Raw genomic sequence first — 22,012 nt, 5'->3', positions numbered from 1 at the left:
CTTTTCTTGTTATAAATATGTAGTTACAGCATTGTTTACACCTTGCTCTTACATGATTTATTATATATACACACAAGTACTTGCTGTGTTTTATTTTTGTTTCTGTTGGTACTAGGGATGTGCTGGAGCCAATTACAGATGTATGAAAATCGGCAGAAATTGACATATCGGCATCGGTATCAGAATTGGCAAATATCCGATATTTAAACCGGTACAGATTATACTAGAGTTTTACCTTCTAATAAGTTTTATATTCTAGTTTTGTAAGATTTATTGAAAATTTGGTTATGATTCGTCATTATTGTAGAGTTTTTGTATTAAAATTATTGCAAACTCTCATTCAGAGGATCAACCTAACTATACATGGGAAATAAAACAGTGCATTGCTGAACCAGGATCTGCTGTTGTATTGGAAATTCAAAAATCAGTATTCAAACCTGAAGCAAGTGCTGAGAAAATACTTGAGTATACCTGTTGCATCAGTATTCAGTGATTGAGTGTTCAGTGTTGCTGAACAGATTTGCGATAAGAGAAGAAGTAGGTTACTTCCTGAAGTGCTTCCAAATCTCGTATTTCTGAAGCTGAATCTGGCAGAACAGGAATTCAAATGTTAAATATCTAGGTTCACATAACCTTTTGTAGATTCATATGTACATATGTATATATACTTATGATATGCAATAGAAATGTACATACCAAATTTATTTTTGTCATGCACAAAATAACATCCCATTTCTGTTAAATAATCTGTATCGGAATCGGTTAAATATCAGCATCGGTATCGGTTCCAAAAATTATTGGTGAGTACATCAGCATCGGCAAATTTTCAGCTTCGTCACATCCCTAGTTAGTACTTAGCATTTGCTTCCTATGCAATATTTTCGACTATGTCAAGCAGTTTTAATCAGATGAGTGTAAAGAAAATTACACAGCGTGGGCCTAGGCTGGTAAATTATGTTGCAAGACAATAATTGAAAAATTGAATTTCAAGAAGTTTCATACAGTACAGGACAACATAACAAAGAAAGGAATAAAAGAAAGAGAAGAGAAAACATCAAAACTCACCTATGACCAGCCTTACACCTAGCTGTGCATCCATGTCCATATTTATCTTTTTATGACTGATAAAGGCCAAATATTGTGTAGGAAACATTATGTGCCAAGAGTAGAAATAATACAGGGTTTTCATGGAGTTCTGATTCATTTTTGTGAAACATTTACCATCCTCATTATAATGTTATTTAGTTTAGTTGAATTCAATGTGACTACTTGCACTGTTCCTAGAATTCCTTCGTTGTGTAAAACACATTTTTTAACATAGCTTGATTAAAAAAAAACTAATTTGGTGAATGTGTAGCCTATAGTTGTGAAGCTCTACCAATCCACCTAACAGCATTGGATTTTTTAGAACATATTAAGTTTAAATTCACTTTGATATTACCATAGCTGTCTGTACTCATTACAAAGTAAGCTTCCTTCCAGCATTCCTTAGTTAAATTAAACACATTCTGCTCCATAGCTGCATTAAAACAGCATCAGTTATGCAATTTTTATGGTCTTAAATGTATTAATTTAATAAACTCAAAGCTAAAACAGGGAGGCTACTCACCGGGAATTCCTTGAATTCCGGGAATTCTGCATGAATTATTGGCTCCGAGAATTATGCGTGAATTCTGTGGGAATTTTGCTCTTTACACATGAAAAATTGCACAAAGTGACACGGAAAAGGTGTTGCGCTATGTCCACCAGAACATGCTCGATACTGTTGACCTGGACAAAGTAGCAAATATTTTCGTATGAAACATGGATGGGAGGGGGAATGTTTTTGAATCGGTTTGCAAATAAGTGGACACTATGGATTATGTTTCTAAATCAGGGTTGAGTAGAACGTTACATTCTATAAACTAGGTCTACATATTAAATGTTATTAAAGTATAGTTATCAAATTTTGGTTTAACTGAAAAAATGCATTGTTGACACTTGCCTTTCAAAAGTTCAATGCGATGATTTTACCTGTAATGGGCCAGGTCAACGAAGATGGCAGCGCGATCCTTGTGTCCCCATGTTTTTGATGGGTAATTATTCTCCTATTGAAATACCTTACATGCATGCAAATTGCAAGATTAATTTAATCTTAAACTCTGAAATTGTCAGAACAGGATTGCTGTAAAAATAGGATTGTAAAAGAGATGAATGTGAACAACAGAAAAGATATCGAACAAAAAAAAAAAAATTGCACAGACAGTATTTGTTCAAGTCACTTGCAATTTTCACAATTTAACCACTTTGATTCCTGATGAGTGTATGTATTATGTACGACTATAATATCAGAAATGGACCATTACTGTGTATCGTTTATATTTCTTTAGGATAGAAACAGCAAATCTAGTATTACTTTCCAGAACTGTACATTTAAAAATTTTCTTGTTTGCTACAAGTTCTGTGACAGTTCTGGAAAGTAATATACGAAACCTGCTTGATGTGCTTTATCAAAAATTTTGTGGGCCTTCCCGATGGCGTCGTCGCCTTGTAATCAATGGGCACCGGGTTCGATATCCGGTGGAGACACATGGCACAGTGGTTCGGATCTCACTTTAAACAGTCCCGATTAGCCTTTCTGTGCATAAAGTGGACTAAAAGCAACAATTCAATCAAAAATTTTGTACTCTTCTTACCCAAGTTTCCTCCCACAAAAAAATCTTGTTTTGTGCAAAACAATCTGTTCAACTGTAGAAATTTTCAGAAAAAAAAAGTCTACTAGAACTTGAACTTGGAAATTTTGAAATTATTTGCTAGTGATCTTTCTGGCTAGGTCCGACTTTAAAACGTGAACGTTCAATGAAGAAAAGGCTACCCAATTTAATGGAACTAGCAGGATGAAGTATGTGGGTTTATTTCACATTGTTGAACATGCAACTAGCATGCAATGGGGTCTATATTAAATCCTGGATGAATATAATTTTTTTTGTACATAAATTCCAATTTATCTATATTGTGTTTTTTTAGTGTTTTTGCCCTTATTATTTTTTTTGAAACAAGAAATAATGTAAAGGTAAAGTTTTCCCCTGTACATTGCACCATGCCATTCAGGACTACAAAGGTGTGGAGGATGGAGCTCCATAACATTCTCGATCTTGGTCATACTGGAGGTGATTGTGATCAGCACCATGCTCCGTCCGCTTTCTCTCCCAGATATTCATTGATGAGAGGCTGGGTGAGTCCCAGAACCTCATCTGCAGGGACATTTTCTGAACATTCTCACCTGAAATCACCAACCTCGGGATTCGAACTTGAGTCACTTAATATTGAATCACGACGTTTTATCTTAGTTAAATTGAATTATAACCTTTGGACACATGGGAACCAAAAAAACATTTTTTTAAAAAAAATATGTTTATATATGTCTGTGTGTGTGGGGGGGGGGGGGTAATATGAAGTAAGGTTGAAATAAAGGGAACTCTTGCATGCACCCTTCAATGTTTTGCCTTGAATTTCTTGAAAGTTCGCCCTGATAACCGGGAATTATACTTGAATTTTATCACGGTCTTAGAGTAGCCACCCTGTAAAAAGAATCCAATGCTGCACTGAAACAGCATTGCTAATGCATTTTGTTTTGTGTGTTCAGTGTTAATTTTTATGAACATTGAGTATGAAATTTTGGCAGACACCGATATAAAAATTACCGATAACCGATATTCTACCGATCTAATACAAAATTCAAAATGGTCCTTGAGTAACCTGAATGGATAATTGACCACTTTAATAAATGTGTGTTTTGAGGTGACTGCAATGCAAAAGAAGTTGCATATTTAGACATTTACTTTTTAAAAAGTAAGGCATGCAGATTAGCCATAAAAATTATACCAAAATGGCAGAATTTTGTACTAAATTTGAGGTATTTATAGATGTATTGGATCGGTAAAATAATCAGTAATTTTACCGATACATCGATATATGTATATGCCTATGTCGGCTGATACTGAGAGAGTGCCAATTAATCTGTCCCATTCCTAATTTTTATCTTGTCAACTTTTACACATTTTTAAGGTAAGAAATAAATATAAACAATCAAGTTCAGTAACATTATCAGTCTTATATATGCTGTGGAAATGTACTAAAATGTGAATAAAAATACCAAAGAATTACCCCTTGCCCTGCATTTGAATTCTCTTTTGCTTTAGGCCTTGAACAAGTTCATTATCTCTGTGTAGTGATCCAGCTTTCATATTCATTGTATGTTTTTGTCTAATAAACTAGTTGTGAAGGTGTGCTTGTTAATTGTTGCAGGTGAACATGATGATTGTGGAGCTGAAGTCCGATGCCCTGAAAGAGAGGCATTGGAAGCAGCTGATGAAGCAGTTGAAAGTGAACTGGGTCCTGTCCGACCTAACTCTTGGCCAAGTGTGGGACGTAAACCTGCAGAAGAACGAAGCCATTGTGAAGGACATCATATTGGTCGCTCAGGGAGAAATGGCCCTGGAGGAATTCTTAAAGCAGGTAAGTGGCATCATCAGTAAATATTAGCTGTACAGTAGACTCTCGATTATCTGAGCTAATTGGGACCGAGATTACCTCGGATACGGAAATCTCTGATAATATGGAGATAATGTGCTAATAGGTCATAAATGACGAAACAACACTTAAAAACTGTATAGTAATTATTTATTACTAGTACAACATAAATGAGAAGATTACTTTTTCCACTTAGAATAGGCCTACACAGACTTAAACACCACCGTAACAATCGGATACACCGACAATGTAATGAACATGTGCACCGCGGACTGTGACTTGACTCTATAAACAAACAGGGAGGTGCGTTATGAAGCACGATGTTTTCCAACCACTCCCTCAGTTAACCCAGAACCTTGGTTAATCGTGAGTCTACTGTATCTGGGATACGAAAAAGTCTGTACCGGGATCGGGAAAAAAAATTTCCCATCTTTTTGGGAAATGAGTTCCCAACTTTGTGGAATCCCGAGCAGTCAGGAAATATGCAAGTGGTCATGTTTAAAAGTTGTTAATTCTCAATGTTTTCTGCATTTCTCTAGTGTTAGTTTTTATCCAGAAATGCAAAAATGTAGAATTTGAGATTTTTAGTGCCGTGAAATTTCTAATATTTCCGGAGCTTAGTCAGAAAATTGCTAGTTTTGCCTGTCCCAAACCTTGGGTTTAAAAATAATCCCCTCCTGACTAAAAAAATCTGTCCCACACACTCCTAGTTGATATTTATGATCAACATGTGTAAGTGCTAGTAGTATCATTAGTGGTTTGGACTATTTAAAATCTAGGGTCTAGCTGCTAACGATTAGTTGAGAACAAAATATAGTAGAACCTTAATTATACATTTAACAGTTGGGCTGAAAAGTTCATAGGCTGACTCATAGATGGCGTTACTAGAATTAAATCCATGTGATTTACCTTCAAAAGATACGTGTATAAATTTCACAGCTGCCGGATAATTAGTTCGTGAGATATAGCATTGTGAGTTAAGCAGCTTTTGTTATTGTGAAAAAATGGATAAAAAAGAATTTCGTGTGTTAATAAAGCATTGCTTTTTGGCGAAAAAAAATACTGTTGAAGCCAAGGCTTGGCTTGATAAACATTATTCGGACTCTGCACCAGGAAAATCAACCGTTGAGAAGTGGTTTGCTAAATTTAAACGAGGCAAAATGAGCATCGAAGACTATGCATGCAGTGGACGCCCCAAAGAGGCTGTTACCGACGAAAACATCAAAAAAGTCCACAAAATAATTTTAAATGATCGTAAAGTGAAGTTGATCGAGATAGCTGAGACTTTAAAAATATCAAAGGAACGTGTTGGACATATTGTGCATGAATATTTGAACATGCGAAAGCTGTGTGCAAAATGGGTGCCGCACATGCTCACAATCGATCAAAAGCAACAACGTTTTGATGATTCGGAGCAATGTTTAGCGATATTCAACCGTAATAAAATTGCTTCCCCATCCACCATATTCTCCAGATCTGGCCCCCAGTGACTTTTTCCTGTTTGCAGACCTTAAAAGAATGCTCGCTGGAAAGAAATTTAGCACTGATGAAGAGGTAATCGCCGAAACTGAGGCCTATTTTGAGACTAAAGAGAAATCGTACTATAAAAATGGCATCGAAAAATTGTATGACCGGTATAATCGTTGTATCGCCCTCGAAGGCAACTATATTGAATAATAAAAGTCGAATTTTGTCAAAAAAATATTTTTTACTATGTTAGCCTACGAACTTTTCAGCCCAACTGTTATATGTGTGCTACTGCTAATGAGCTTATAATAGAGGTTGCGTATGTATGAAAAATTTCATGTGAGGAGGAAATTCCAGGAACTACTCTTGAAACATCAGCAATATTACATCTTAGGGCTGGAATGATACCCATGTTAATACCTGCTGACCTCTGTGGTGGAGTGGTTATCACAGGACACTACAATGCCAGGGGTCCCAGGTTTGAATCCTGCCCTGGAGATGGGTGTCCTTGGGAGTTTACCTTAATCAGTTTCATCATATCAATCATCCACATCTTCACAATTAGCCGAAAGTGGCAAAAAAACGAACTAAAATAAACCAATTTAAACAATCAATCCACAATGATGCTGTTACTCTTACTGATGCTTGAAAATGTAGGAAAAGTTGTTCAAAATATTGATTTATATTTGTTATTATTAGTTAATATTATTAGTAATTATAAGCATCAATTTACCAGAGATTTACTTCCAAGATATTCAAGAACTGCATAAGATTATGAAAATGTATCTCGTGTAATCACAAAATACAGTTCACACAATATTGGTGCAAGAATAGAATATGCAAATATTCAAATAACTGCTTCTGTACTAGTAATAAGTCTCTTGAGAACATACATATAACATGCAAATTGAAATCTTTATAGCAAATTAATTTTTGTCATGCCGAAAATAAAACTTCATTTCTACTGAATGATCTTGTGTATCGGAATCGGTGAAATATCAGCATTGGTTTCGGTTGAAAGAAATATCGGTGAGCACATCGGAATTGGTAAAATTTCTGTCATGTCACCAATTTTGGTACAAAACCTTAGCACATTTCAGGATGAAAAATAGTATGTCATTTCAGAGTTAAAAATCCAAAATTTGATTTTTAAAATTATACTCAATCCTATACGGTACTTACGTAAGCAAAAAATTCTTATTTTAGTACCACATTTATGTAGTTACTGGACTATTATTAAGCTCTTCCTTGTGTGCAGAAATCCATTTTCTGACCCAAAATTTGCAGCAGTATGAATCAATGTTCCAAAATTTTACACAATTCTGAGTTATTCACACAATTGAAAGTGTCTTTATCAGTAAATAAACTTCAAATTTTGTGCCAGATTGTTGATTTTGCACTTGATTTTACATCATTTTGCAACAGAAATTTGAGTAAAATGTATCTCTCATCCTTTCTCTATAAAAAAAATCAAAGATAAGCAATTCACCGAGAATCTCACATTATGTGTAATATGCATGCCCCTTCTAATACAAGCTTACACTGAAATATAGTTATGTATCAGCTTAGCCCATGTATTTATAAGAACTGTGAAAGGCGTTATCTACAAGTACATGTCGTCATCATCATCCTTCGCTGTTTGAAGTCAAGGCTCTCCATTTTTTCCTGGTCTTCCACAACTCCTCTCTTTCCAGGGTGTTCCAATCTTGTCCTCTTCTAACACTCTCCACTATCCTTGTGCATGGTAAGCTCTTACTGGTAGTCTTTCTGCATCCATCCTCTTCATGTGTCCAAACCACCTCATCTGTGCCTGATCTACCCTGTCCTGAAGCTTCACCACACCCACTGTCTGTCGGATCTCCTCATTCCTTATTCTATCCCTTCTAGTCTTCCCCAATATACTCCTTAAAAATTTAATCTCCACTGCCTGCATCTTTTTTTTGTCTCTGTCATTGTCCAAGTCTGTACTCCATACATAATTATCGGTACATAGTATGTGTTGTATATTACCTTCTTGCATTTCATAGGTACATCCCTGTTCCATATTAATCTTCGAACACTTTGATATAGTCACCACCCATTTGTCCTCTTCTGTTTACCTCCTCGTCTATTCTTCCACTTCTCTCAATTATGCTTCCTAGATATTTGAAGCTCTTCACTACCCTCAACTCTTCAGTGTCCATCTTTATTCTTGGTTCATGTGTACTTTATTGTACTTGATTCAAGTAAATGTGTGTTTGTGTATATATGTGTCTGTAAATATTAGTTTTTTTATTATTATTAATTATATACTCAAGGCAAATTACATAATTTTAGGTGAGGGAGTCCTGGCAGAACTATGAACTTGACCTTATCAACTATCAGAACAAATGCCGCCTGATCCGAGGCTGGGATGACCTGTTCAACAAGGTGAAAGAGCACATCAACTCAGTGGCAGCAATGAAGCTTTCTCCCTATTACAAGGTAAGTACATGCATGCACATGAAGATTTGCATGTGTTGTTGAATAGGGCAAGAAAACTTGACAACTTAGCTAGGATAGAAGAATTAAAATACATAGTGTAATCTTCTTCAAGCATTTAAAAGTTATGGAGAATTCAGTTTAAATTTGTACTATAAACCATGGCATTTTTTAAAGTATGTAATTAAATTATTTTTTTAATAAACATACTGACAGGACAGTAAAGAAATACATGTTAAATTTCTGTTTGCAAGATCTTTAGAATTTTTTTTTTTAAATCTTTACATTTCCTGGTTTCTGAGATACCAACAAATAACTTCTGATTGCTGTCTCTTGCAGCCAGACAGACTTTATCAAATTAATTTATGTTGTCTATTTGGTAAGTCTACCAGTACAACAGTTATATTTATAGCTCTGGTAGTTACTGAAATACTGATGACGCAGATATTTTTTTTTAGTTATGATGAGTATTCTGTTTGTCGCGGTATAATGTTTTTATCCCCATTCATTTTCTTGCCGAAACTGCAGTGCATGCCACAGTTTACAGTCGAAAGTATTGCCACATCTTTTCTCCCTTCTCATCTATCAGCAGCCGGCCCTCGTCCGGGTATGGTCACTGCAACACCCAGCAGCATGTATATGAGGGAGGAATGAAGATACAAAGGTTAAAGAAAAAAGAGGGATTGAACTGAATCTTTTGTGACCCTAAAAAAAAACACTCAAGGGAGCAAGGGAAGAATGTCCACCTGCACCACGCTCTTCCCGTCCTGTTTTGTGTGGCACAACATCGAACTAGCCTTCCTTTGTCAGTGTGCACTACATCCTTAGATTAATGGCTGTGGGTTTCTTTCGAATTGGGGAAATGAAGGACGTTATACCTTGGCAAAGGGTTTAGTACCCAAAAATTCTGTATTTTTATTGATCTGTGATTGATCATCGAAGTTAAGGTCTACTTGCACAGACTGATTCTAGTGTATTGTAGGATTACTGTTGTTATCACCTTGAAATATTGATAGACATGTATCACGGTGGTGCTATCAGTGTGAAGACTTGCACTTTTCCCTAAGATCACTTCCAACATCTGCAGTGTAAGCAAATGATTGATTGATTGATTGATTTGTTTTATTTTACTTCGCGTTTTGTGCCTCTGGGCTAATTTGCGAAGATGGGGATGAGTGATGAAATGATGAAATTGATGAATGGACATTCACAAACAACCAAGCCCGACCGGGATTCGAACCCAGGACCCTTGGCGTCGCAGCGCGATGTGCTAACCACTCGGCCACAGGGTCGGGCCAGTGTAAGCAAATCATTCACTTTGTATTCCTATCTCTTGAGAATGATCTACATCAAAACTTTTAATCTATTTTGAAATGTTATGTAGATTTTCCCCCTTATTTAGTTTGTGATATTATTGGTTGGGCGGCTCCTGCGTAGCCAAGTGGTTAGCGCTCTTGCCTTCGGTGAAAGTGGTCCCGTGTTTGATTCCTGGTGGGTGCCCCCAAGAATTTTGGCATTGACCCAGTGTCGTGAGGACAATTGGGAAGCTACTACAAGAAGTAGCGGGCTCCAGTCACGAAAGCTAGAAAACAGTGGCGATGGGATCCGATGCGCTGACCACGCGTCACCCAATGAAAAGCCACTCTGGTGGGTCCTGGCCCTTTGAGGGCTGTTGCGCCACGAAGGAAGGGAGGGGAGATTATTGGTTAAGATTGTCAAATACAAAGGTATGGGTTTCATACAAGATTAAGGTGCAAGTGCAGTTTCCATGGCTTTCATTTTCTTTTTATATTGTAGATTATTAATACTAAGTGAACAAATGTTATTTATGTATTTGTCCTTCAAATTAAATTTTATTTGCACAGGTTTTTGAAGAGGAAGCCCTTACCTGGGAAGAGAAACTGAACAGAATCAATGCCCTGTTTGATGTGTGGATAGATGTGCAGCGACGGTGGGTGTACCTAGAGGGCATCTTCTCAGGCAGTGCTGACATTAAAACACTCCTGCCTGTGGAAACATCAAGATTCCAGAGCATCAGGTAAGCTTGCTTAAGAAATATGATTTGTTAAACTAGTGTGTAAACATAACTGTTGTAAGTTAATCTACAGGGTGGGCGAAAAGTCCCTTTACATGTTAATAGCATAGTAGAGTAAGACATGTAGATAAACATTGTTATGAATACAAAACGGTATATTTTTTTTAAATTTCAACATTTATTTTGAATAAACAATGTCTGGTTAACATTAACATTTATTGTGAATAACATATTAACATTGTTACAAGGGTTAAAGGTTCATTGATCAATAACGTCAGTGTGCACTCCTCAATGTTCGATGCAAAGGTTGGTGCGTAGCCATGTTGTTGTGTGCATCCGCTGCAGCATATCAGGGGTGATCCTTTCAAATGCCATGTGAACTCCGTCTTTCAGTTGAACGTCGTTCACGTATCGTCGTTTACGAACGTCTTCTTTTATTATGCCCCATAGTGCATTGTCCGGTGTGGTGAGGTCTGGGCTTCGTGGAGGCCATGGCGACGGTGCTGGAAGGTCTCGTGATCCACGACCAATCCAGCGGTTTGGAAACAGTTCATTTAGACGTTTGCGGACACTACAGCAAAATGTGGTGGAGCGCCATCTTGTTGAAGTGTAACGATGTCAGCTATTCCTTTTGCCGTTAATTCTGGAAGCAACCACGTGTTAATCGTGTGAAGATAGCTGTGCTGGTTCACAGGACCATCAAAGAAATATGGTCCAACCAGATGGTCTGCCGTTATCCCTGCCCAAATCATAACATGCGGCAGATTGCACTCGATTTCCTCATAAAAGTCTAACTGTACTATGCTATTAACATGTAAAGGGACTTTTTGCCCACCCTGTATGAATGTCTTTAGCAAACTCATAGTTGCAGTATATTAGTTATATTTTAACATTTTTAACTATTGTGAAAGCCATAATGGTCCATTCAATGGACATCAAACTGCAATAGAGGAAACAGTTCAGTCCCTGGAGTGAGTGATCTAAGAGAGGATTTTTTTTTATTGATGCCGCTGCATAATTAAACAATTTTATTCTTAATTAGTATTTTGTTTAAAAAATTGTAATTCTATATCTCAAGTTATTTTATCAATGCTAAATATAATTTTATAATACAATGTAATATAACACAAACTGAAAATAGGCATTAATATCATTTAATTATTTGTGTATATGCAATTGGTTTATGTGTTTGTATATGTTAATATTTATGTTTATGTATATGTTAATATATGTTTATGTATATGGATATTATGTACCATAGTTTATTTACTTGTAAGCCCCCGTTGTAAGTGGAGCAATAGCTCTGTTATGGGGAGTATGTATAAATAAATAAATAAATAAATAAATAATCAGCTGTGGGACATATCCAGACATTTTATCAGTGAAGGTAGTGGAAGCTTTGAGATGATTTTCATTTTTGACATCCACAAACTTGAGATTAGAAATAGAAATGTGAGGAGTCAAACTTCCACAAACCCCTGTGCAAATTGTGGGTACAGGGCAGAACCAGGTTATCCTTACTTTAGCTTTATAGTAAATTTGAGTTGATAACATTAATGTATCAGTAACAACAATACAAGTGGTATCGGGTTGGATTTTAATCACCAATGCGTAGCTGATACTTTTGTGGGATCCACAAGCTGCACAACACTTGTGGTAATTGCATATAAAATACATAAATGTTGTTATTTTTGCAACACTATTGTGAAAAGGAATAGATTTTGATATTAAACAGGGGTATGCCAGTTAAAAAAAAAAAAAACAGTTTTCTTCTTCCTTTAACACTAATTATTGGGAGGCACAAGGTATAAATTTTACCTCCACTAAAAGCCCTGTCTTTGAAAAAGAAAACAAAACCAATTTGATGTCTATGACAATTAGTTCTCAAGGTATGTTGTTTTTCAACAAGCTTCAACAAGAATACATCTGTGTGATGCTCCGTTGTATAAAGGTTAAGTGGTATCAATCCCTTTGTGATTTAATACACAAACAATATTCATAGCTGTTTGCCTCCAGATGTATGAATTGTACCAAGCTATGCTAATTTTACCAATTTTTCAACCTTTCAGTTCTGAGTTTTTGGGCCTGATGAAGAAAGTGAGCAAGTCCCCCATGGTGATGGATGTTTTGAACATCCCTGGTGTCCAGAGATCTCTTGAAAGGCTTGCTGATCTTCTTGGCAAGATACAGAAGGCTTTGGGTGAATATCTTGAAAGAGAGAGGTCTTCATTTCCAAGGTAAAGTTTTTATAACTTTTATGTATTAAATGAGAAGGAAATGTGAAACACTCCCCATGCCCTGGAAATGTTCAAATTTTAGTGGCTGCAGGATGTATTTTCAAATGTTGATAGACGGCAGAAACTGAAGACTCTCTTGAGTTTTTCCTATTTCTTCCTCATTTTTATTACACTTTCTGGTTCTTTCTTTCATTACTATATGTATGTATATATGTGCATGTGTGTGTAGTAATATACAGTGGAACCCCAATTTTACATTCCCTGATTTTTCCACATTATACATTCAATCTTGATGGTCCCAACATTTAATAAATTTTCCTCGATTTTACATTTTCCTGTATTTTAAGTTATTTCCAGCTTGGTCCTCTGAAAAACTTAAATTCGAGGTTCTACTGTATTTAGTAGGGATGGACCAATATGAAATTTTGACCAATACTGATATCGATAACCAGTATTCTACCGATCGATAAATTCCAAATGGTCCTTGAAGAACCTAAACGATTCATTGACCTCCTTAATAAATGTACTAGGCTGTATAAAAAAATGTGAAATTTCGGTTTATTGAAAAACATGCATAGAAAAAAATATGAAACTGTAGTATGTTTAACACATGGTATCACACTAAAATTCGACTTAGGAACAACTGCCTTCGTGGGCATATCGTGTGAGGTGGGTCAGGGAAATGCCTGTTCGGTGGTGTTTTTGGTCCTCTCAGATTTTTGGGCACCCAGCATGCACACACTTTCCTGAAACCAAGTTGGTCATGGACGATATTCCTCACTGAACCATATGAGATGTTCAATGCATCAGCAATGTCATACAACCTGACTCTTCTGTCTTCACGAATCATCGCATCCACATTCCTGGCGGTGATGGACGTTGCTGGTCTGCCACTTTTGTCATCATCTGTCACACTACTCCTACCACTTGCAAATGAGTTACACCACACATACACTTGTTTCTGCGACATAACTCTCTCCATAGACCTCCAACAATTCTCGATGAATTTCAGATAGTTTCTTTCCCTTGACCCACAAAAAACGAATAACACTGCGCACCTCCTCCTTAGAGTAATGTTCAAGTCGTTGTGCCATCTTTGAATTGCTCTAGGTACCAGACGGGTTGACGTAGAATACTGTAATTGCCGTCAGACTTGCATCACCTTGGTATCTCACACATACAAACAATTTAATTAGCTACACAAAAAACTCTGGGTTTTACAGACAAATTCACCTTACTTTTTAATACAACCTTGTATGTTACAAGGTGACTGCAGTGAAGAAGAAGATCCATATTTATGCATTTACTTTTTTTTAAAAAAGTTGGGCATGGAGATTATGCATAAAAATTATAACAAAGTGGCAAAATATTGCACTGAATTATGAGATATTTATAGATAAATATCAGATCACTAAAATTATTGGAAATTTAACCAATAAACCGATACACCTACATCAGCAGATACAAATACAGTAGAGGCCTCCCCGATGGTGCAGTGGTAGCGTCGCCACCTTGTAAGGAAGGGTCCCGGGTTTGATACCCAGTAGAGGCACATTGTGGTTTGGATCCCACTTTCAACTGTAGATCCAGTCCCGATTAGCCTTACTGCTCATAAAGTGGACTTAAAACACCAAATCAATCAATCAATCAAAACAAATAGAGTAGCTATTAATCTGCCCCATCCCTAATATTTAGCTATTTTATGACAAATTTCAGTTGTTACTGCTTTAATTTTTGGGATGTTTCATGTGATGCTGATATTTTCTTTTGCCCCGTATGAAGATGTATATTTTTATTTTATTGCTTTCACATGATATCAACTGGTGAAGTTTGTTTGAGATTTTTTGTTTTAAGTCCACCGTATTCACAGATAGACTACTTGGGACTGGACCTACAGTTTAAAGTGGGATCTGAGCCACTGTGCCTCCATCAGGAATCGAAGCTGGGACCCCCTTGATTATAAGGGGATGATGTTACAACTATGCCTTCGGGAAGACCATGGTGAAGATTGTGTGGTCACACTATGAGTTGCAAAATCTGGTGGAAGATTGTTAATTGTTATTATTATAAACATAAACTTATATTTTTGCCGTGCTCATAATGGAAGAAGTACAGGTGTTGGACAAAAATATGGAAACACCTGCAGAAATGCACATTACCTTTATTAATATCGATTAGGACCACCTTTGGCACGCAGAACGGCCTGCAGTCGATGTGGAATGGACAAATACAGGTCGTGTATGGTTGTCAAAGGGATGTTGTACCATTCTTCCTCCAAAGCAGCTGCAAGTTGTTGTAGAGACGATGGTGGTGGGTAGCGGGCTCGCACCTTTGTCTCCAAAACTGACCACAGGGGCTCAATAATATTCAGGTCTGGCGATTGTGGAGGCCATGGCAGATGTGACACTTCATCTTTGTGCTCATCAAACCAGTCCTGGACGATGTGAGCTGTATGAACAGGGGCTCTGTCATCTTGAAACACGGCATCACCATCTGGCAACAAAGTTTGCACCATGGGATGCATCTGGTCACTCAAAATGGTTACTTAGTTCCTGGCAGTGACATGTCCATGCAGGGTGATGATGGGTCCGGCAGAATACCAAGACATGGCTGCCCAAATCATCACTGAACCACCGTCATGCTTCACTCTCGGTAACAGACAGTCTGTATCGTACGCTTGTGCTGGCATTCTCCACATGTACAATCGGCCAGCAGTTGGAAACAATGTAAAGGATGACTCATCCGACCAGATTACAGTCTTCCACTGCCCCATTGTCCAGTTTTTATGGGCGTTGCACCACTGTCTCCCTCTAGCAGCATGGTCAACAGTCTTGAGTGGATTGGGAATTACAGATCTGCCATGAATACCCTGCTTGTGGAGTTCTCTTCTGATTGTTTTGATGCTAATAGGGTTTGTAAGCACTGTATTCAGCCCAGCAGTGACTTTTGGAGCCGTGGTGATCTTCTGCTTGGTCACAATCCTACCCAATGTGCGTCTGTCTGTCACGCAACACACACTTGCATCCACGCTGGTGCTTCGCTGATGCGGTTTTTCCGGAAGTCTTGTAGGCAGTCATGATCTTCGAGACTGTGCCTCTTGATACACCAAACATTTCCGCTACTTTCGTCACGGAAGCTCCCACCATACGCGCACACACAATTTGCCCTCCTTTGAAACTCTGTCAGCTCAGACATGATTCACGATAACCTGCACGGACCGGTCGCTGAACTGTAACTGGCCCATCTGTCAGGTTTGCCAGGGTGTATACCCCGCAGGAAGTGCCAGTGACCACAGTGCTACCTACCATTCAGACGCAAATTGTGTTTGAAATGGCTATCTGTTTTATACCAGGTGTTTCCATATTTTTGTCCAACCCCTGTATATACGAGGGACGTTCCATATTGATTTACACTTTCGAAATTCCCACTATCCACTGTCTGCCATTTGCCTTGTCATAATGGTTGCTGATAGGTAGCACATAGGTCTACCGCCAAGTGCATTTCGCCAACAGTTGTCAGTACTTGTCGGACATCATGGAGAGTGATCAATTAGCAGGGATAGTGTTGGACGACCTGGTTTCTGTGGAAGGAGGCACAGCAGAGATTCACAAGCAATTGGTAGCAGTGTGTGAAGAGCATGCACCGTCACAAAGAAATAGGGAACCAGTTCTGGAAGGAAACTGACAGTGACGACACCAGTGATCATCTTGAGAGTGAAGGGACATATTCAGGAGAAGAGGTGCATAATGTTCTCGGAAATGGAGGTGTCCAGAGTCACCCTGCATCTCATTGTGTGCGTACATGTTAAAGTGGGAAAGGTGGGTTCACAAAGCTCGAATGCAGAATAGACAACGACGTGACTCGCGACGACCTGCAGCACCACAACCAGGATCCAGAAGGCTTCATGTCTAAACTTGTGACCGGGAACAAGATTTGTCTTCATTACCATGAACCGGAGACCAAAGCCCAATCCATGCAGTGAAAACATATAGGGAGCCCCCGCCAAAGAAGTTCCAGACAGCACCGTCGGCAGGCAAATGTATGGCTACGGTGTTGTCCAGACGTGGGTGCAACACACTCCAACAAAATGGTTACATCAGGGCCTGGAGAAGTTGCCTCAACCTGGAGAAAGTGTATAGAGCTGAAGGGAGACTACATTGAGTAGGTTGACATGTCTACCGAGGTGTAACTATTTTGTGCGAGAGTCAAAGAAAAGTAAATCAATATGGAATGCCGCTCATAGTTTTCAGATCTTTTCAGTGACATAATTATTTTATTGTCTTATGGAGCTCTGTAGCAAATCTTTAATATTCAGTGGCCAGCCATCTGAACAAAAACTTTCCATGGATTTCTTCACCCATAATTTGTAAATTCTGTGATGGTAAGTATAGTTGTAAATTTTGTGGTAACATGTGTTAAACAAATCAAGCTACTAAAGTTGATTAGATTATAAAGATTGTAACCTTAACACAAATCTTCTCACCTGCATTCCTAAAACTTTTATTTCATGCAAAATTGAACTCTTCTTACCAGGTTCTACTTCGTGGGTGACGAGGACTTGCTGGAGATCATTGGTAACAGCAAGAATATAGCAAGGCTGCAGAAACACTTCAAGAAGATGTTCGCTGGGGTGGCAGCTATCATTCTGAACGAGGACAATACAGTGATTATTGGCATAGCATCACGGGAAGGAGAAGAGGTAATGTTAGATATATTTACATTCCTACGTTTCATAGCTGGGGACATGTCAGGTAGCATAACATCCGTGGAAAGAGCACAGAACTTGATGTCAGTTGGCTTGTACAGGATGTGGCATATATATTTTTTTTCTTTGTTTTCATTGGGAGAGTTTCTGTAATGGTGTTGGCAACACTTATTGATTGTCATTTGCATCACCAATGTATGCCATTTACAGACATGGATTGCTGGATCAGAGCTCAATGCTATAGCTGTAAGAGCATATAAAAAATCGTGACACGGTTGCTGCTACGAGACGAGAACATTGGTTTAAATGTTTTAATCTCGGGAGACCTGGTCCTATTCCATCGGCCAATGTAATCAGGATATGGGAAGAACTTTGAAGCTACAGGAAGTGCATTGAAGCAGAAACCAACAGGTTTCAGATGTAGGAACGTGTCACGGACTGTTTCTGCCGCAGATTGTCCAAGTGTCAATGGCAGAATGGTAGTCACTTGTAGGATGTAATTTTCAAAACTCGAACTTGACTGTGCATATTTCACAAATGGCAATGTGTAAGGATGTAGGTGATGTGTTTGTTTACTAAAAAAATAAAACTTAGTATTAGTTTTGTTGCATTTTAAAAAGCCCATTTTATGCCACAACCTGTACCTAGCTCCGAAGTCTGGTAATGTCCAGTAGTTCAGAACACATATATATATATATATGGTACATAAAAGATAAACGTTTTTGTACGAAAACTGAGTATATTTCAGTCAAAATATAGGACTGAGACAATACCACATTCAGCCACTCTTACTGATTCCTTCTGATACTAATACTGATACCTAGAGGCACATATTTTTGTTAAATTAAAAAGCAAAATTTCGGTACATAAGCAGTTATTTCAGGTTCAAAAGCAATAAATAAAAAAAAAAATTGGTGTTATAGTGGTGAAAAAAATTTATCAAGAGCCATATACGAAATTAAGTTTTGGTTTTAAAATTGTGAACATAATCCAAAATTTGATTTAAAAACTGCACTTACTACACAAAATAAACATAACCCTTCTAATAGCACATTTATGTAGTTACTAGAGTATTAACTTTTTTTCTGTAGAAAGGTGTCCATTCTTGCTTCTCAAATATTTACAGCAGAATTAATCAATTTTCTGTGAATTGCATACCTCACAGGATATTTGAAACTTCAGCAAGTGTCATGTAGGTAAATAAACTCTAAATTTTTGTGTTTAAGAGTCTATTTCGTATTTTGCAGTTCATTATTTTGCATAATTTCGTGACAAAACAGGGTAGGAAGATGCACCTCTCACCTTTCAGAAACATGAAAAATTAACATTAGAATGTGTTGTTTGTTTTACATTTCGTGTTTTCATCAAAAATGAAATATGCATGCCCCTATCGATACCTAAAAAGTTATTGTAACTATGCAAAGTAGTTCAAAATATATAAAATTTTAACACAAATTTTCGATTGGAACTATACGATAGAAACCAGAATTTTGCTTTAAAATATCCATAATTTCCAAAATTCATTTCTACCAACAATGTTGTTGCCAAAGTAATGAATATTAAGTTATTCAAAACAATGATTAATATTAGTGTAATTATTTCATTCCAATTAATAAGCATCAGTTTATAACAGTTTTGCTTCAAAATATTCAAGAATTACGGAGTATTAAAATACCGCTTATGTATTCACAAATAATACACTTTTTCCTCACAATATTGGTGCAAAGTAAATAAAAAATTTGGACTTTGCATAATTTTCAGGATAATTAGACTCCACAAAAGTGTTGACAAGTGGTTCGGATTCCACTATAAACTGTAGGTCCAGTCCCGATTAGCCTTACTGTACATAAAGTGGACTTAAAACACCAAATCAATCAATCTACAAGAGTGTTGGCCCCACGAAAGTCTAAAAACCAGAAAAATATCTGCCAGTATCTGTAAATAAAATCTAACCAATACTTTGATACCACTGGTATTGGCCAGTACCGATACATCAGTATCAGCTCAGCTCCAATTTTAGCCTCTACTAAAAAAGTATCAATATGAAATTTTCTGATACCGATCATTGATATTCTTCAAAGTCATGTAAATGACAAAATTGAAATGAAAAATCTGTTGGGTTCATTCAGCTCCCTAATTTATATATGCAACCAGATGCCTGCACTTATTTTTTTTTGTTGAGCTGGACTGATTTTTAGTGAGAATTTATTCAACCATGCTGTGCAACACTTTTCTGGAGTCGTAAGTATCCTGTGAATTATGCAAAATGTATATATTTTTTTTAGTATTGTAAAGTTAAAGAGCTGCTGCAGCTCAGTTGATAGAGCATGTGGCTATCATTTGTTGATCTAGACCAGGAGATTTTCCAGTCATTTTTCTGTTTCTGCATGGCTCTAAGGCCCACCCAGCAATGTAAATGGGTAACGGGGGCCAACCCTAGGAGGTAAAGGTGGCATGGTGTGAATCTGATCACATTATCCCAACTATGGTCAAGATCAAGAATATGTGGAGATCTACCTTCACATCATCACATAAGCCCTCATGGCATGTGTGCACACTAGAGTACTGCATCGGACCAGTTTCACTTGTTCGAATCTCCCACGCTCGAACATACTGCATTCGTAGAGGAATGATTGGCAACGTCCCGTAATTCAGAACCTAATAAGCAACACTGTCAAACTAAAACCCATACATGGAAGGAAACCAGGAAACCACTCTATGCAATTACAATTCTATATTATGTATATTGTATATTATGTATGACTCTAATACAGCACATATGAAAGTATGCAATATCTACAGACCGAAACGTAAAATGGATACACATGCTGACAGACCTACCTAAGCAATTACAAATATCGTATGACAGTGTGAGAACTGTGTGTGCATCATTGATCACTTACCGAAAAGGATAATAATATTCTGCAAAATAATAAAATGCAATTATAACATTCAATCGAACATCATTTCAATGTGACAATAATTGTAGAAACAAAAAAAATAATTCTAAGTATTTTCAGCCCATAATCATCTATTTCATTTTCACCTATCTTGGTAAGATACACAAACCTGCATTTTAACATGGAGATGATGGTTATGTTCACTTATTTTTCAATTTCACTTCGTCTTTTACTTCACGATCCATATTTGAGGGCCCTATATCATAGACAAATGATGGAAATACTTGTACTAATAGGGTTCGAGAGTTCATGTGTATTTTGCTCGTTCGATCGTTTTTCGCTCGAGTGGAAGATCTAGCGTTGCCTGTGTGAACTATTGCCACTCAAGCGAAAAATGCTCATTGCAGTATTCTGGTACACATGCACAGGGTACCTTTACCTTTACCTTATTGTGTAGTTAAATGGGTGTTGTGATTAATAGACAGCTATTTTAATATTTTGATGTAATTTGAATATTTTAAAGCAAAGCTCTGGTAAATGGTTATTTGCATTGGGATACTGATGCTTGAATTGGCAAGAGTATTGTTTCAGACTCAGACCTATGTTTTATGTGGCAAAAGATGATGTTTGTTGATTTACTTGAGAAAACAAGAACACATAAATTATGCCTTTATATTCATTAAAAAAATATAATAAGAAGGGAGAATTGTGCACATGAATATCAGTTATTTGTAGAACCATCAGGTCAGTAAAATTATCAGAATTTTTGCCAATGAAGCCAACAGCAAGATGTCTCAGTTGGGATCAGTTCCATCCCAACCAGAAATAATTTAGATAAAGTTGTTATGCTTATTCCTATAATTCAGTTAGGAAGTACATTGTGTGTATGTTTAAATAATATATAGAGATGATGATGTAAAGAATTGCTGACATCATACACATGCCAACACATTCTGAGGATTAATGTTTGGCTTACCATTGTTATTAATTTTTATTATTCATCTTCCAGGTAAAAATAATGCAAATTTATATACCTAATGCTCAAAGAAACAATATGTTTCTGTATATGAGTATAACATACATGTTTTTATTAATTTAATGTTGAAATATATAAGTAATGCATATTGTTGAGACATTTCCAGCACACATCAATGTAATTGCACATCGTCATCATCATCATCACCATGTAAGGTACTGGAATAGATTAAAGTCTCTGCTCGTTTGATGCAGCATCTAGGTTTTAGCTTCCTGTATCTTACCTGGTTTGTGACAGTATCAAATTGTAGATAAGTAAAGCCAAACATTATATATTGGAGAAATTTACATGCAAAGCAAGGAAAGATATTAATCTCCATGCTTTTCATTTCCATTACACTCTGTGTTTGATAATATTTTGTCTGTTTCATAACTACTTTGTACATTACATGTACATTTTCTTTTTCATACAGAAGAGAAACTGCCCTCGTACTTTTTAAAATACTGGTTACGATGATGATGTTGAACATGTTTTGAGAGTGAGTTTGGTCTTTGATTGAACTCCTCTTTGATAACAAGCGTTCCAATTTCTGATGTAATTAACATTGGAAATGCAAATTTTCATATTTGTAATTTGTCATAATTACATCTAGAATATTTTTTTTATTTAATGTGTAATCCCCCTCCCCTCACTTTTCCTCCCTTAATCAAAACTGCATAG

General features: G+C 37.0%; 1 protein-coding gene across 4 annotated transcripts in view; it reads left to right on the top strand.

Moving 5' to 3' along the window:
• Positions 1 to 22,012, top strand: part of Dhc64C (dynein heavy chain, cytoplasmic) — a 244,593-nt gene that overhangs the window by 83,519 nt on the left and 139,062 nt on the right. For all 4 annotated transcript variants that reach the window (XM_083114055.1, XM_083114054.1, XM_083114053.1 and 1 more), the window contains 5 exons: positions 4,288 to 4,497; positions 8,296 to 8,442; positions 10,305 to 10,477; positions 12,544 to 12,711; positions 17,245 to 17,410. In XM_083114055.1, the coding sequence (XP_082970181.1) occupies positions 4,288 to 4,497; positions 8,296 to 8,442; positions 10,305 to 10,477; positions 12,544 to 12,711; positions 17,245 to 17,410 (864 nt within the window). The remainder of the gene's footprint in view (positions 1 to 4,287; positions 4,498 to 8,295; positions 8,443 to 10,304; positions 10,478 to 12,543; positions 12,712 to 17,244; positions 17,411 to 22,012) is intronic.

Source organism: Lepisma saccharinum, chromosome 28, assembly GCF_977018435.1.
Source record: "Lepisma saccharinum chromosome 28, izLepSacc3.1, whole genome shotgun sequence".
Taxonomy (NCBI): Eukaryota; Metazoa; Arthropoda; class Insecta; order Zygentoma; family Lepismatidae; genus Lepisma; species Lepisma saccharinum.
This window is presented reverse-complemented; position numbering and strand designations above follow the sequence as displayed.